The following is an 18381-nucleotide window of genomic DNA, read 5'->3' as shown; positions in this document are numbered from 1 at the left end:
TCACTCGGCCTATTACTTTTATTGTTGTCAGTGATGCGAGCTCCGCTAACCTTTTTGGCCTGGATGCCTTTCAGGCTTTCGGTTTTTCTATTGCTGACACCATACAGTTGGTCTCCGAAGACGTTCCCTATCACTCATTGGAATCTTTGATCTCAGACTTTCCAGATATTTTTGAGGAGGGCCTGGGGCGTGTTTCCGATTTTGAAGCTCACTTAACGTTGAAGGCGTCGGCTCGCCCGCGTTTTCTACGCGCGAGACAGATCCCCTTGGCTCTCCGCCCTCAGGTAAAGGAAGAGCTAGACCGGCTGACAGCCCTAGGGGTCGTTCTTCCCGTTTCTTCCAGTGAGTGGGCTTCGCCCCTCGTTATTGTCAAGAAGCCCTCAGGAAACTTACGTCTTTGTGGCGATTTCAAGGCCACCATTAATTCCCAATTGGTGGTGGACACCTATCCTTTGCCTCGTGCTGATGAATTGTTCTCCGCCGTGGCGGGTGGCCAATATTTTTCGAAAATCGATCTGTCGGAGGCTTATCATCAGATACCTCTTGATGAGGACTCCAAACGGCTGGCGGTCGTCAACACCCCGTTTGGCCTTTACCAATACCAGCGGTTGGCTTTTGGAATATCCAGTGCCCCGGAGATATTCCAGCGTTATCTTGAGCATGTCACGTCGACAATCCCTCATTGTATTAATTACCTGGATGACATAATTGTCACAGGCCGCAGCACGAAGGAACACTTGCACAACCTTCGCACCCTCTTTCTCAAATTCAGGTCTGTGGGCTTGCGTTGCAACCTGCATAAGTCAACCTTCTTCCAACCGTCCATTGAGTATGTGGGCTACACCATATCTCGGCATGGCATACAGCCACTAGGAAGTTTGGTCCAGGTATCGTCAACCTTCCTCGGCCCACTTCGCTGAAAGAGTTACAAGCTTTTTTAGGCAAGATAGCCTATTACCACCGGTTCATTCCCAGGGCTTCCCCTATAGCCCACCCCCTGTACTGCCTTCTGCACAAGGGTGTTCCTTTTGATTGGTCGCCTGCATGCGAGCGAGCGTTCACCTCGTTGAAGGGCCTCCTCACTTCAGCCCCTTGTTTGGCTACTTTTGATCCCCGTAAGCCGTTGGTCCTGGCTACAGATGCTTCGCAGTATGGGGTGGGGGCGGTCCTGGCCCATCGCAACGCAGACGGTTCCGAGCAACCACTGGCGTTTGCGTCTAAAACGCTTAGTCCCGCGCAGGCCCATTACTCCCAGGTGGAAAAAGAGGCTTTGGCCATTGTCTACGCTGTTACCAAGTTTCACCCTTTCTTGTATGGCACGAAGTTTCAGTTAATCACTGACCATAAGCCGTTAATATCGTTATTTGGCCCCACCTCTCAGATTCCGGATAGGGCGGCCCACAGACTACAGCGCTGGGCCTTGTTCCTCTCTAAGTACCATTATGACATTCATTTACGCCCTACAGGACAGCATGCCAACGCCGACGCTCTTTCCCGTCTTCCGGTGGGCCCGGATCCTACGTTCGATCGAGAGGAGATTATGTGTTTTCATTTGGATGTGGCATCCCGCCAAGCAGTTGATGGCTTTCCGATCACTAGTTCTCGAGTCGCCAGGGAAACGGCGGCTGACCCGGTTCTCCGGCAAGTAGTTCGCCTCATTCAGCAGGGGTGGTCCTCCCGCCCTCCAGGCCGGGCCTCAGACCCTCTTCGTAATTATTTTCTTCTACGAGACCGCCTCTCAGTCTTGGAAGGAGTTCTCCTTCTGGCTACCGATGATACAGCTTCTCGCGTGGTTGTTCCTGCAGGTTTACGAAGGGAGGTCCTCACGTTACTACATGCGGGGCACTGGGGTGTTTCCCGTACTAAAACCTTGGCTCGCAGACATGTGTACTGGCCCGGTATTGACAGAGAAATTGAGCACTTGGTGGCCGCCTGTTCCCAGTGAGCGAGCCAACAAGCATCTCCCAGGGCAGCGTTCTCTTCATGGCCGCCGGCAACCCAAGCATGGGAACGTGTTCACATCGATTTTGCAGGCCCGTTTCTCAATGGCTTTTGGCTCATTGTCATTGATGCTTATTCCCGATTCCCATATGTGGTTCGCTGCTCCTCAACCACTTCAGAAGTTGCAATCCAGGCACTAGCAAAAATCTTTTCTGTGGAAGGTCTGCCAATCACCCTGGTCTCAGACAATGGACCGCAGTTTATTTCGCAGACCTTCCAGGATTTTTGTAGGCGCTTCGGTATTCGGCACGTTTGCTCTCCCCCCTTCCATCCACAATCGAATGGGGAAGCCGAGCGCATGGTGCGCACATTTAAGACGTAGATGAAAAAGTATGTGCACGAATTTCCTGCAGAGGAAGCCTTGACGTTTTTCTTGACGGCATACCGGACCACACCAATGGGCGACCGCAGCCCCGCAGAGCTCCTCCATGGGCGTCAACCTAGGACTCTGCTGCACCTCCTCCGGCCTGGTCCTCGCCAGTCTTCACAAAACGAAGTACCTGGCTTTCCACTGGGTATGTCGGTCTGGGCCCGTGGGTTTGGTCGCAATCCACGTTGGATACCGGCGGTGGTCCTGCGCCGAAATGGCCGCCGGCTCTATACCTTGCAGGCAGGGGATCGGGTGGTACGTCGTCACCAAAATCAGCTACGTCCACGTTCGGGCACCCACCCTCCGACCTCTCGGACACCGGCTTCCCCATTGCCGGCACCTGTATTGGTTTCACAGGGGACGTTACCTCCTCTCCCCGCTGTGACTCTGCCGCACTGCGATGGTTCTCAGCCTTGGCAGCCTCCAGTAGCTCCAGCTCCGGCATCGCCATCATTCGAGATGCCCCAGCGAGAGCCGGCCCCCCCTAGCAGGTTCGGTTTCTCAGGGGGCTAGTTCACCTGTGGTTGTCCCTTCCCCTTCGTCCCCACCACTGGGTCTTGCCCCTCCCGAGGTGGAACGGGATCCGGAGTTCGACAGCTTGTCACCCGTTCTGTCCCGAGCTCCGGTTGTGGGACGACGGGGGCCTCTTCGTGTGGGTCACTTCCAGCCGTATTCGAAGGTTCCAGCTCGAGGGTTGGCAGATCCCCTCGACTCCGGCCATCCAATGGATGTGGAGGTCATCGCTCCTGCCCGACGCTCCACCTTCCGATGCAGTGGATCACAGTGGCTTCACCCCCCGAAGGAGGAGGAGTGTAGTAGCCACCAGAAAGATCGCGGGAGGCGCACATTGGCACGGCGCGTCACGGGCGGTAGTTGCCACAAGTAGAGTCCCATCCACCAGAGGGCATGCGAGAATTCGGACGCGACCTCTGCCGGCGTAACAACAAGAACAACAACAACAACTCCAGCAGCACGGGCCGTGCCCAGTCAGTCAACATCGGGCATGCCTAGGACACAGTCCCGGTCTACGCTAAGTGAAGTGCGACGTAAACGTGAACAGTGTTACTACAGTCATGTTATATTATATGTTCAGATTTAGATCTGTTGACATCATGCAATTCTGAGAGGGTGCTCTGAATTCCTGGAACGCATCTGTGCAGCATTGTTGTCTTCGTCACTGCTGCAGTTATTTCTGCATTGAAATCTTAGAACCTTTGAGCACTTCCAAATGTCTATGAAAGAATACAACTTCTTCTTTTAATGAATACTTATATTGCATCATAATGTACAATCACTTATTGTATTTCAACATTTAGTAACAGGGAAACATCACTCATATATACTGTTGGAGATTGCGCATTTGACTCTGATTCATTGTCACACAGTGCTCCTTACTCGGTGGTGCACCACTCCCACACAGGTACAACAGTAATACTGCTATTGCAGTCCCACCTTGAAAATGTGTGACATACATCCATCCACCCGTATAAGCATTGCATGCAAAACAGATGACAAAACCCATAAACAGCTTTCCACCATTAACTATTAAACTATTATATGGTTTCAACAGTCACAACCATAATTTTTCAGCCAGGTAGACTTGGAGCAACACATCACTTTGCCATAGTTCAGCCACAAAGTGTAAATTATGATGATATTTTTTGCATTGTGTGTTCCAGTGTAACTCACTGTTTCAGTTTTTTAAATGTTAAATTCATATTATACATATTTGAGGTATTTTATTTGTGTCAGTAGGCTATTTTAGGTTATGGGCTAATTGTTAACTATTAATGTAGGAGACTGGAGAAATGTTGGTGTTCAAAATAGATGACAGATGTATAAAGATATAATGCATTTCTGTAATGATTTGAATTTACCCATAAAAGTGTCTAATAATGGCAGCAATTTTTTTTAGTCTAAATGTTTAAATCATCCATATTAAATCCTTTTGTTCTGTCATGGGTGTTGTAATGTTATATAATCTGTTGTTATAGGCTATAAAAATTACTCTAAGTCAGAGTGCAAGTCACCCACAAGATGTTCGTCCTTATCGCCTTTTGGTTTCTCTCTTGGACAAGCCAGACATAGGGCCTGAGATTTTAGATGATATCCTGTATGAAGTTTTCAGGTATGTAATTTACTGTTTTCGATTGATCATTACTTGCAGAACACTGAATAGAAAGGTGTTGAGCCACAGAGAAGGATGTGGAAATGACAATTATTAGCTGAGCTTTTGGAAAACATCCTTTTTCAGAGATTTGTTTGTGTATTACAACTCTTGTAAAATTAGTTGCGGACAACAGCCATTCCAATAGTTGAGTTCCATACTCCATTTGTTAATTAAGATTACTTTGTTCTCTCTTTTAGTGACTGCCAGTCAAAATATTTTGTTACTTCCTTTCATAATGTTCTTTTCATTTAATGGTCAGCATTTCTGCTTTTTAAAAGTTTGTCAGCATTCTTGCTTGGCTTATGGTGGAACACCTTGTATCCCCCACCCCCCCCCCCCCACACGTGCTGTTTTTTTAGTTGTTGTACTATCTGTACGTATACATCACCCTTTTCTTTCATTTGAATTTCCATGCCCCCAACATTGTGTGCTTTGCCTCAGTTCAGTTCTATTATGAACCACATAAAAAGTGTTTTGGTATTCGACCTTATAATGCACTGGCATAACTCGTTGTATTATGTTTTTGCCTGAATTGCCCAGAATGGTAGTTGTTGCCCCCCCCTCCCCCCTACCCCCACTTCTCCATCCTCTTTCATCATACTGAATACTTGTGTTAATTTGTAAACATATATTTATTGTCATGCAATTTTCCCATGCATTTGGTTGAGAATACATTTTCCAAGGTATTATTTCTTGGTGAAAGTGATGTTATTTTCTCTCTCTCTCTCTCTCTCTCTCTCTTTCTTTCTCTGTGCTGAAAATAAACCACAGGAAATTGTTGATACACTTGTTGATGATTTTTCCCTGTTATCACCATCCATTTAATGCGTGTGGTGAGCTGTGGCACAAACTTCTTTGTGCCCTCCTGGAAGAATTCTCCTGCCAGCTGTTTTCCCCAATTCAGAACCTCTTTCTGCACCGACTAGTCAATTGAAAATTTAATGTCACTCGTATGTACCTTCAGGGAGGTGTAAAGATGATAATTTGAAGACACCAAGGCCGGCCAGTGTGGCCGAGCGGTTCTAGGTGCTACAGTCGGGAAACGTGCAACCACTACGGTCGCAGGTTCAAATCCTGCCTCGGGCATGGATGTGTGTGATGTCTATAGCTTAGTTAGATTTAAGAAGTTCTAAGTTCTAGGGGACTGATGACCTCAGATGTTAAGTCCCATAGAGCTCAGAGCCATTCGAACCATTTGAAGGCACCAAGTCTGAGGAATATGGGGAGTAGTTAAAGAATGCCTTGGTGGCGAAGGCTGTGAGAGGATGGGCATTGTTGTGCAACAATCACATTCTTCACATCAGCATTCCCACCTTTTTGTTTTGAATGCTCATTTTCAGATTTTTTAGGGTCTCACAATATTGTTTTGCATTGATGCTCTCTTCCTGCGGCAGAAATTCAACCAAAACAATTCTATTTTGGTCCCGAAACACTGTGGCCATGATTTATTTTCCCAAAATATTGGTTTTGAAATTTTTGACAGATTTGGAACTGGTATGATGCCACTGTGATGACTACCTTTCGTCTCAAGCATGTAATAAACCACCTGTGTTTTGTCTCCAGTCACAACAGAGCTCAGAAAATCCTCACTTTCCAATTCAAGTTGCTTGAAAAATCTGTGAGTGCTATAGACTTTATTTTTCTTGTGCTGCTCTGTAATCTGTTTTGGGACCCAACTCACGCAGTTTCCATTATTCCAGCATTTCTGCGAGTATCTTGTATAAGAGAGTTCTAGAGAGTTGTGGAAACATTGCAGAAATTTCATCCACTGTCAGTGGGCAGTCTTCATGAATAGATTCTTTGACTTTTTGCACCAACTCATCAGTAAGAATAGAAGATCTTCCACCCTTCTGTTCATTGTGAACATTTGTTCTGCCTTCACTAAACTCCCAACACAATTTAAAAATACTTGTTCTGTTTGCAACACCTTCACTGTAAAGCATTTTGATTTGTGAAAAAATTACAGTTGGTGCTATTCATTCCACAAGTAGAAAGCAGTTCACAGGGACACTACAGTTAGAGTCCACATACTATTGTGTTCCGATAGTGTTGACTCTGGTCACGGGATCCCCCTCTACCACTCAGTGTTGCAGCCCCCCCCCCCCCCCAAAAAAAAAAAAAAAAAAAAAAAAAAAAAACAGCCAGTTATGGTCATAGTACACACATCAAAAAAAGTTTTGCATCAGCCTGATTCCCAGAACTCCTGAAGATAGACGTTGACTGTGGATGTTGTATCACAGACACAGTCCCTTTGACTGTTCAGAGATGTCACTAAACCCGCCCAAAGATATAAACAACCAAGCATGAGCAGCACCTATTAGACGGACGGGGTCTGACAGCCGATCAGTTACAGTCATTCCACCAGGAAGGAGGTACACAGCTCGTGTTGTCTGTAGTTCACCCATGCCTACATGGTCAATACCGTGGGTTGATCCCACCCGCATTGTTACTTTGTGCCAGGAAGGGCTCTCAACAAGGGAAGAGTCCAGGTGTCTTGGAGTGAACGAAAGTTATGTTGTTTGGACATGGATGAGATACAGAGAGAAAGGAACTGTCAATAACATGCCTCGCTCAGGCCACCCGAGGGCTACTACTGCAATGAATGACCATTACTTATGGATTATGGCTCAGAGGAACCCTAATAGCAATGTAACAATGTTGAATAATGCTTTTCATGCAACCACAGGATGTTGTGTTATGACTCAAACTGTGCGCAATATGCTGCATGATGCACACATTCACTCCCGACATACATGGCAAGGCCCATCTTTGCAGTGTGGTACAGATGGACCCAACAACTTGTTGAATGGACCGCTCAGGATTGACATCACGTTCTCTTCACCGATGAGTGTTGCATATATCTTCAACCAGATAATTGTCGATGTGTTTGGAAGCAACCTGGTCAGGCTGAATACCTTAGACATGCTGTCCAGCGAGTGCAGCAAGGTGGAGGGTTCCCTGCTGTTTTGGGGTGGCTTTATGTGGGGCCGATGTACGCCGCTAGTGGTCACGGGAGGCGCTGTAATGGCTGTATGATACGTGAATGCCATCATCTGACCGATAGTGCAACCATATCAGCAGCATATTGGCTAGACATTCGTCTTCATGGACGGCAATTTGTGGCCCCCATTGTGCACATTTTGTGAATGACTTCCTTCAGGATAACAACATCGCTCGACTAGAGTGGCCAGCATGTTCTCCAGACATGAACCCTATCGAATGTGCCTGGGATTGATTGAAAAGGGCTGTTTATGGATGACATGACCCACCAGCCTCTCTGAGGATCTATGCCGAATCGACGTTGAGGAGTGGGACAGTCTGGACCAACAGTACCTTGATGAACTTGCAGATAGTATGCCACAACAAATACCGGCATGCATCAATGCAAGAGGCGTGCTACTGGGTATTAGAGGTACCGGTGTGTACAGCAATGTGGACCACCACCTCTGAAGGTCTCGCTGTATGGTGGTACAACATGCAATGTGTGGTTTTCAGGAGCAATAAAAAGGGTGTAAATGATATTTATGTTGATCTCTATTCCAATATTCTGTACAGATTCCAGAACTCTTGGAACTGAGATGATGCAAAACTCTTTTTGATGTGTGTACAATTATTTTCTGAACATGCCTCATATATTTTGCAGTTTCTATGCAAAACTGAAGGATAATTAAGAACAATAAAAGTTTGAGTAATTATATTCGTACCTATGGCAAGGCTTTTATTGATGAACACTATTCTTATGCTTTAAATGTTATTAATCCAGCGAGGATGTGGTGCAAAATGGGTACATCAAGGATGTGGAGGGCCATATTGACCCTGTTTTTAATTTATATTTTTAAAGTATTTATTGTCACTTTTTAATAAAACATGGGAATTAAAGGATTTTCATAGAAAACCACCATTAAGGGAAAAAAAAAAATTCCCAACGCTTTCTACATGAATAGTCATATTAACAGCTCTTAATGTTACATTCAGATAGTTAAGGGAGCCAAAAATTTAATAGCCATTACGGATTGGAATAAGATAGTAGGGAAAGGAAGAGAAGGAAAAATAGTAGGTGAATATGGACTGGGGGTAAGGAATGAAAGAGGAAGCTGCCTGGCGGAATTTTGCGCAGAGCATAATTTAATCATAGGTAACTCTTGGTTTAAGAATCATGAAAAAGGTGGTATACGTGGAAGAGGCCTGAGACACTGGAATATTTCAGATAGATTATATAATGGCTAGACAGAGATTTGAGAGCCAGGTTTTAAATTGTAAGACATTTTCAGGGGCAGACGTGGACTCTGGCCACCAATTATTGGTTATGAACTGTAGATTAAAACTGAAGAAACTGGAAAAAGGTAGGAATTTAAGGAGGTGGACCTGGATAAACTGAAAGAACCAGAAGTTGTAGAGAGTTTCAGAGAGAGCATTAGGGAATGATTGACAAATACAGGGGAAAGAAATACAATAGAAGAAGAATGGGTAGCTTTGAGAGGTGAAATAGTGAAGGCAGCAGAGGATCAAGTAGGTAAAAATACAGGAAGTGCAGAGTGGCTAAGCAAGGATGGCTAAAGGACAAATGTAAGGATGTAGAGGCATATATCACTAGGGGTAAGATAGATACTGCCTACAGGAAAATTAAAGAGACCTTTGGAGAGAAGAGAACTACCTGTTTCAATAGCAAGAGCTCAGATGGAAAACCTGTCCTAAGCAAAGATGGGAAAGCAGAAAGATGGAAGGAGTATGTAGAGGGTCTATACGAGGATGATGTACTTGAGGTTAATATTAGGAAATAGAAGAGGATGCAGATGAAGATGAAATGTGAGATATGATGCTGCATGAAGAGTTTGAGAGCACTGAAAGACCTAAGTAAAAAAAAAAAAAAAAAAAACGTCCTGGGAGTAGACAACACTCCATTAGAACTGCTGATAGCATTGGGAGAGCCAGCCCTGACAAAACTCTACCATCTGGTGAGCAAGATGTACGAGACAGGCTAAATACCCTCAGACTTCAAGAAGAATATAATAATTCCAATCACAAAGAAAGCAGGTGTTGACAGGTGAGAAGAATTACTCAACTATCAGTTTAATTAGTTATGGCTGCAAAATACTAACACCAATTCTTTACTGACGAATGGAAAAACTGGTAGAAGCTGACTTCTGGGAAGATTAATTTGGATTCCGTGGAAATGTTGGAACACACGAGGCAATACTGACCCTTCAACTTATCGTAGAAGATAGATAAGGAAAGGCAAACCTCCTTTTCTAGCATTTGTAGACTTAGAGAAAGCTTTCGATAATGTTGACTGAATACTCTCTTTCAAATTATGAAGGTGGCAAGGGTAAAATACAGGGAGTGAAAGGCTATTTACAATTTGTACAGAAACCAGATGGCAGTTATAAGAGTCGAGGGGCATGAAAGGGACTGCTGGTTGGGAAGGGAGTGATACAGGGTTGTAGCCTATCCCTGATATTATTCAGTCTGTATACTGAGCAAGCAGTAAAGAAAACAAAAGAAAAATTTGGAGTAGGAATTAAAATCCATGGAGAAGAAATAATAACTTTGAAGTTTGCCAATGACATTGTAATTCTGTCAGATACAGCAAAGGATCTGGAAGAGCAGTTGAATGGGGTGGACAGTGTCTTGAAAGGAGGATTTAAGATGAACATCAACAAAAGCAAAACGAGGATAATGGAATGTAGTCGAATTAAGTCGGGTGATGCTGAGGGAATTAGATTAGGAAATGAGACACTTAAAGTAGTAAAGGAGTTTTGCTATTTGGGGAGCAAAATAACTGATGATGGTCGAAGTAGAGAGGATATAAAATGTAGGTTTGCAATGGCAAGGAAAGTGTTTCTGAAGAAGAGAAATTTGTTAACATCTAGCATAGATTTAAGTGTCAGGAAATCTTTTCAGAAAGTATTTGTGTGCAGTATAACCATGTATGGAAGTGAAACATGGATGATAAAAAGTTTAAACAGGAAGAGAATAGAAGCGTTAGAAAGGTGGTGCTACAGAAGAATGCTGAAGATTTAATGGGTAGATCACATTACTAATGAGGAGGTGATGAAAAGATGTGGGCAGAAGAGGACTTGATGGCACAACCTGACTAAAAGAAAGGCTTGGTTGGTAGTACATGTTCTGAGGCATCAACAGTTTAGTATTGGAGGGAAGCGTGGAGGGTAAAAATCGTAGAGGGAGACCAAGAGATGAATACAGCAGATTCAGAAGAGTGTAGGTTGCAGTAGTTACTCAAAGATGATGAAGCTTGCAGAGGGTAGAGTAGCATGGAGAGCTGCATCAGACCAGCCTGTGGACTGAAGTCCACAACAACAATAACAACAACAACAACATTACATATTTTTTAAAATCTACGAAGCCATACATTCTCATGAGTAATTCGTATTTTTTGCTAAGTATTTATGAGATAAATCTTCTTCAAACACAAAATGAACAATAAACTTTCGACATAAGCTGTTGATCATCTCTTGCCATAGCATATTGTTGATAGAATGGAACAGGGTGTTCTTTACAATTGTACTTACGACATCCTTCACAAGCATGCAGTGTCTTACAGTGTCTAGCATAGGGACACACTTGACATCTTTTTGTACACCTTGGACGCTGGCAGTCGATTCTTGTGAAGATTCTCGCACTAAATTCTCTGATTCTCTTATGCAGGGTGCTTGGCAATTTGAAGTATTTTTCATCAGGCACTAGTTCTCACTGATGAGCTTACAGCCTAGTGTTTTTATGAAATTACAACACTTATTGTTATTTGATCGCTGAACAATAGCAGTATTTATTATAGCCATACTCAGTATTGCGTAGAAGACAGTCTGAGGCCATTTTTTTGAGTTGCAGCTCATCTGCAATTTCAACTCCACCTTTCGTAGAATTATAAAACATCTTTATCTGTGGTTTCTTTTTATCTCGTGTCGATTCGTCAATTTCAGCATTATGGTGCAGACTAGACATGAGCAAATCAACTTCGTTTTTCTTTGGTATATGAAAAACAAGTGTAATATCCTTTTGGAAACTGAACTTAGATGAGTAGATATATCTATCACGAGTTTTTGCTATTTGCCCATGTTCTTATGCATTGTTTCTTGTGTTCTTTCTGCAGTTGTGGCACTCGTTCATAGCTCGTAAACCAATTATCTAAAGCCCCATTATGGCTTGTTTTTGAAATGGGTTTCATCAGCCGATTCACCACATCAAATGGTTTATTACTGAGTGAAAACGGTCCCTCTGGCTGCCTCCCAGCATATATTTCGAGGTTGAAGATATAGAAATTCTTTTGTGTCAACCAAGGCAAATATTTAATGCCATATTGGGCTGGTTTTAATGGAATGTATTGTCAAAATTGCTTCTGCTTCTGAATGCAAGCGGCATTTCATCTACGGTTGTATATTCCCCTAGTACATAGGCTTTCTTGCAGTGTGAATGAATATTTCAAATATCTGATGTATTGGTGCTAAGTTGTTCAAGTGTTTTCTTTCTTCATGTGCGGATTTATTGTCAAAACAAAGAGAGCTTTGAATAAAATGAAAATGTTGCCATGTCATTGTCAGCCAAAATATTTCAACACCTGTTCCATCTGAAGCCCAAAGGTCAACGGTGTTCTTCCTCACAGATGGCTTAAATCCAGCAATGTACAACAAGCCTATATAAGCCTTCAGCTCGTTCGTGGTCATTCCCTTCATAAAACAGTTATTTGCGACTACTTCACAAGCTGCTTTCCTTTCTGCAATTTGCAAGTTTTAGTATATCAAGATAATAGTAAGCTATATTTTTGTTGCAAAACAGACTCCAGCATTCAAGCTCTTTCTCTGCTAATCTTGCCACTAAACTCACGCCAGGTACCTGCCTGATGATATTTTCAGAACAGGTCCTAACTTGTTGTTGACATGGATTTTTTTTATGACTTGGATCCATCATTACCAAAATAAAATGAACTGCGTACCTGATTTTCAGATTGTTTCACTAATTCTGGCAACGCATCATTGTGGGCAGCATTTTGTAGTCCATTGAGTGGTGTATTATCTTCTTTTGTCATTGCCTGCACTTGTGTCTTGCTCAGTACCACTGCTGACACTGCGCTCACTTGTACAATTTTAATTTTCGCTGCCATCTGTCATAAAGTCATTTTCACTGTCTGATAATTCTGCCAGCCAACGACGCATATGCTCAGCCTCCCTTCCTTCATTGTTCATTTTGACTAAAAACACCAAAAAACATGGAACATTCATAAAAAAAGATAAATTGAAAAATGGCACAGAAATACTACTTCGTAGTTGTGGAAGGGTCAAAAATACCCTCTTACTGTTTGCACTCGTTTATCCCCTTTCACTGACGGCAGGTGACCGAGTGTGTGCATGTATTAGGGAGGGGAGTTCAATAATTACAGCTACTGAGATCTTCGACAATGTGCAACTGCGCAACAAAGAACTGCCAACAAAACAAAATGAGCAGTGTCAAATTAACCCTACCACAACCTCACTGGGTTAATTTTGTAATTGTGTCAGTTCTATAGCCTGTAATGGAAATTAAGAGACAGGCAGATATTATCGATGGACAGTGTTGGTAGAAAGAACAAAAAATATTTGTATAAAACTCTTTACTGTTCTCTTATTAGTGATTGACTGTTTGCACAGATTTAATCAGTGTGTTTTATTTCAAAAGATTCCTTATTGTTTTCCTTTTTCCTCTTCTTCTTTTTTCCTTCTGCTGCTTCTCATCTCTTAAGTTAATTCTTGTTCCATACAAACACATGTCGTCATTTTCACCATAGATTAGTTTTATATTGATTGATCGAAATGAAGAACTAACTACAATTTGTCCATTATAAATTTCAAGCTGAAAATGTGCCACACTGAACTTATATTTTCAGTGATATCGTAGTTTGCTATACCCACATTTTGAGCAGTTCATGTTCTGTTTTAGGCATTATTTTTAATTAATTTTTTGGGTAATTACACAGGTTTGAATATTGATATATGAATTCATACAATAATTTAACTTGTGCTTTATTTATTCAAGCATTTTGATGTATTACTGTTTCAAGCCCTGTGCACTCATTATTTAGAACATCTCATAGATTACATGAAAAATTGATAAGTTGTCAACATGTTATGTGAATGGCATGGTATATATCTCTCATGTTCTTTCACATGCAGTTCTTCATATTCAAAAGTAATATTTTGGATACAGCAAATATCATTTCCACCAAAAACATGTTGTCTTTCAATGTGTCCTGAACTTGGCATAATAAGCAATCAATCTTAACAATGTGCAGGTTTCACCAAATGCACTATCCTCTGCACCTTGTTAACTGCATTTTATACTCTTACTTAATAATGTTACATATCTTAACAAAAATACTCAATTTTTGAAAATGTAACTGCACAGTTAAAAAACAATCTACTCACCAAGTTGCAGCAGCAGAAAACACATATAAAGGTATTGAAATTTGCAAGCTCTTGGGACCAGTGGGTCCTTCTTCTGGTGGAAGGGTTGAAGGGGAAGGAAAAAGTGTGCAGGAAAAGGACTGGTGAGGGTTAGGAAATGGGTATCGCTTGGAAAAGTCGCCCAGTTCCCCAGGTCTGGGGAGGCTTACCAGACAGCACGAGAAGGAAAGATTGATTGTTGGAGACTGCACTGGGCGAGATTTGAAAATGTACGAGTTTAAAGGTTGAAGATAGGGTAACACACAAGACAGAGATTACTGACAAAACATTATGCTCAAGTCTATAAGAACTGAAAGCTAATTGCATTTTGTATGATAGAGGTTGGGAAGGGGGGGGGGGGGGCAGGGAAGGGAAAAAATAGACAGTTCAGAAAATAAAGAAACCAAAAGGGAGTGAAGAAAGCAATAGTTGCTGAGAAGAAACACTGACACCAAGAAATAAATGTAAATTAAGGCAGATGGATGGCGAGAATCAAGGACGTGTCATAATGCCAGTTCTCACATGCAGGGGTCTGAGAAACTGGTGCCTGGGGGAAGATTTCGTACAGCATATGTGCTGAACCCCCCATGAACCATGGACCTTGCCGTTGGTGGGGAGGCTTGCGTGCCTCAGCGATACAGATGGCCGTACCGTAGGTGCAACCACAACGGAGGGGTATCTGTTGAGAGGCCAGACAAACATGTGGTTCCTCAAGAGGGGCAGCAGCCTTTTCAGTAGTTGCAGGGGCAACATGGATGATGGACTGATCTGGCCTTGCTGTGCTGGTACTGTGAACGGCTGAAAGCAAGGGGAAACTACAGCCGTAATTTTTCCCGAGGAAATGCAGCTTTACTGTATGATTAAATGATGATGGCGTCCTCTTGGGTAAAATATTCCGGAGGTAAAATAGTCCCCCATTCGGATCTCCGGGCGGGGACTACTCTGAGGACGTCGTTATCAGGAGAAAGAAAACTGGTGTTCTACGGATCGGAGCGTGGAATGTCAGATCCCTTAATGGGGCAGGTAGGTTAGAAAATTTAAAAAGGGAAATGGATAGGTTAAAGTTAGATATAGTGGGAATTAGTGAAGTTCGGTGGCAGGAGGAACAAGACTTTTGGTCAGGTGAATACAGGGTTATAAATACAAAATCAAATGGGGGTAATGCAGGAGTAGGTTTAATAATGAATAAAAAAATAGGAGTGCGCGTTAGCTACTACAAAAAGCATAGTGAACGCATTATTGTGGCCAAGATAGACACAAAGCCCATGCCTACTACAGTAGTACAAGTTTATATGCCAACTAGCTCTGCAGATGATGAAGAAATAGATGAAATGTATGACGAGATAAAAGAAATTATTCAGGTAGTGAAGGGAGACGAAAATTTAATAGTCATGGGTGACTGGAATTCGTCAGTAGGAAAAGGGAGAGAAGGAAACATAGTAGGAGAATATGGATTGGGGGGAAGAAATGAAAGAGGAAGCCGCCTTGTAGAATTTTGCACAGAGCATGACTTAATCATAGCTAACACTTGGTTCTAGAATCATAAAAGAAGGTTGTATACCTGGAAGAATCCTGGAGATACTAAAAGGTATCAGATAGATTATATAATGGTAAGACAGAGATTTAGGAACCAGGTTTTAAATTGTAAGACATTTCCAGGGGCAGATGTGGATTCTGACCACAATCTATTGGTTATGAACTGCAGATTGAAACTGAAGAAACTGCAAAAAGGTGGGAATTTAAGGAGATGGGACCTGGATAAACTGAAAGAACCAGAGGTTGTAGAGAGTTTCAGGGAGAGCATAAGGGAACAATTGACAGGAATGGGGGAAAGAAATACAGTAGAAAAAGAATGGGTAGCTCTGAGGGATGAAGTAGTGAAGGCAGCAGAGGATCAAGTAGGTAAAAAGACGAGGGCTAATAGAAATCCTTGGGTAACAGAAGAAATATTGAATTTAATTGATGAAAGGAGAAAATATAAAAATGCAGTAAATGAAACAGGCAAAAAGGAATACAAACGTCTCAAAAATGAGATCGACAGGAAGTGCAAAATGGCTAAGCAGGGATAGCTAGAGGACAAATGTAAGGATGTAGAGGCTTGTCTCACTAGGGGTAAGATAGATACTGCCTACAGGAAAATTAAAGAGACCTTTGGAGAGAAGAGAACCACTTGTATGAATATCAAGAACTCAGATGGAAACCCAGTTCTAAGCAAAGAAGGGAAGGCAGAAAGGTGGAAGGAGTATATAGAGGGTTTATACAAGGGCGATGTGCTTGAGGACAATATTATGGAAATGGAAGAGGATGTAGATGAAGACGAAATGGGAGATAAGATACTGCGTGAAGAGTTTGACAGAGCACTGAAAGACCTGAGTCGAAACAAGGCCCCGGGAGTAGACAACATTCCATTAGAACTACTGACGGCCTTGCGAGAGCCAGTCATGACAAAACTCTACCATCTGGTGAGCAAGATGTATGAGACAGGCGAAATACCCACAGACTTCAAGAAGAATATAATAATTCCAATACCAAAGAAAACAGGTGTTGACAGATGTGAAAATTACCGAACTATCAGTTTAATAAGTCACAGCTGCAAAATACTAACACGAATTCTTTACAGACGAATGGAAAAACTGGTAGAAGCGGACCTCGGGGAAGATCAGTTTGGACTCCGTAGAAATGTTGGAACACGTGAGGCAATGCTAACCTTACGACTTATCTTAGAAGAAAGATTAAGAAAAGGCAAACCTACGTTTTTAGCATTTGTAGACTTAGAGAAAGCTTTTGACAATGTTAACTGGAATACTCTCTTTCAAATTCTGAAGGTGGCAGGGGTAAAATACAGGGAGCGAAAGGCTATTTACAATTCGTGCAGAAACCAGATGGCAGTTATAAGAGTCGAGGGGCATGAAAGGGAAGCAGTGGTTGGGAAAGGAGTGAGACAGGGTTGTAGCCTCTCCCCGATGTTATTCAATCTGTATATTGAGCAAGCAGTAAAGGAAGCAAAAGAAAAATTCGGAGTAGGTATTAAAATTCATGGAGAAGGAGTAAAAACTTTGAGGTTCGCCGATGACATTGTAATTCTGTCAGAGACATCAAAGGATTGGAAGAGCAGTTGAACGGAATGGACAGTGTCTTGAAAGGAGGATATAAGATGGACATCAACAAAAGCAAAATGAGGATAATGGAATGTAGTCAAATTAAATCGGGTGATGCTGAGGGAATTAGATTAGGAAATGAGACACTTAAAGTAGTAAAGGAGTTTTGCTATTTAGGGAGTAAAATAACTGATGATGGTCAAAGTAGAGAGGATATAAAATGTAGACTGGCAATGGCAAGGAAATCGTTTCTGAAGAAGAGAAATTTGTTAACGTCGAGTATAGACTTAAGTGTCATGAAGTCGTTTCTGAAAGTATTTGTATGGAGTGTAGCCATGTATGGAAGTGAAACATGGACGATAACAAGTTTGGACAAGAAGAGAACAGAAGCTTTCGAAATGTGGTGCTACAGAAGAATGCTGAAGAGTAGATGGGTAGATCACATAACTAATGAGGAGGTGTTGAATAGGATTGGGGAGAAGAGAAGTTTGTGGCACAACTTGACTAGAAGAAGGGATCGGTTGGTAGGACATGTTCTGAGGCATCAAGGGATCACAAATTTAGCAGTGGAGGGTAAAAATCGTAGAGGGAGACCAAGAGATGAATACACTAAGCAGATTCAGAAGGATGTAGGTTGCAGTAGGTACTGGGAGATGAAGAAGCTTGCACAGGATAGAGTAGCATGGAGAGCTGCATCAAACCAGTCTCAGGACTGAAGACCACAACAACAACAACATGTGCTGAAACATGCACAGACATTACTGCTATCATTTTGCAGAGCATGCTCTTCAATAGGGTGTTGTACAACATTTGTGTTAAAACATGTCCTTGGTTCTTGCCGTCCACCAGGCCTTAATTTTTGTTAATTTCTACAGTCTCAGCATTTCTTCTCAGTATCTGTTCCTTTCTTCACCTCCTTTTAGTTTACTGTACCTTTTATTATCTGACCTGTATGTTTTCCCCTACTCCTTACCTATTCCACATATAATGTGCTTAGCTTTTCACACTCATTAACTCTTACATGATGTTTGGTCAGTAATCTCGGTTTTGCGTATTACCCTGTCTTCCACTTTTGAACTTTCAGGTTTTCAAATCTCATACGGTGCAGTCCCCAGAAATTAGTCTTTCTTTCTCATCCCATTCAGCACATCACCCCTGACTCAGGGTTCTGGGTGACTTTTCTGAACTCTACCCATTTCCTAAAACTCACCAGTCCTTTTTATTTGCCCCTCTTCCTTCCCAGACAACCCTTGTGCCTGAAGAAGGAGCCAGTGACTCCAAAAGCTTGCAAAGTTTTAATACTTTTAT

At 42.5% G+C, this 18381-nt stretch overlaps 1 protein-coding gene across 1 annotated transcript in view; it reads left to right on the top strand.

Moving 5' to 3' along the window:
* The window catches only part of LOC126199686 (protein dopey-1 homolog), a 376916-nt gene that overhangs the window by 55317 nt on the left and 303218 nt on the right, over window positions 1-18381 (top strand). Inside the window, exon 9 of the mRNA XM_049936615.1 lies at window positions 4366-4499. Coding sequence (XP_049792572.1) covers window positions 4366-4499 — 134 coding nt within the window. The remainder of the gene's footprint in view (window positions 1-4365; window positions 4500-18381) is intronic.

Source organism: Schistocerca nitens, chromosome 1, assembly GCF_023898315.1.
Source record: "Schistocerca nitens isolate TAMUIC-IGC-003100 chromosome 1, iqSchNite1.1, whole genome shotgun sequence".
NCBI classification, from domain to species: domain Eukaryota; kingdom Metazoa; phylum Arthropoda; class Insecta; order Orthoptera; family Acrididae; genus Schistocerca; species Schistocerca nitens.
This window is presented reverse-complemented; position numbering and strand designations above follow the sequence as displayed.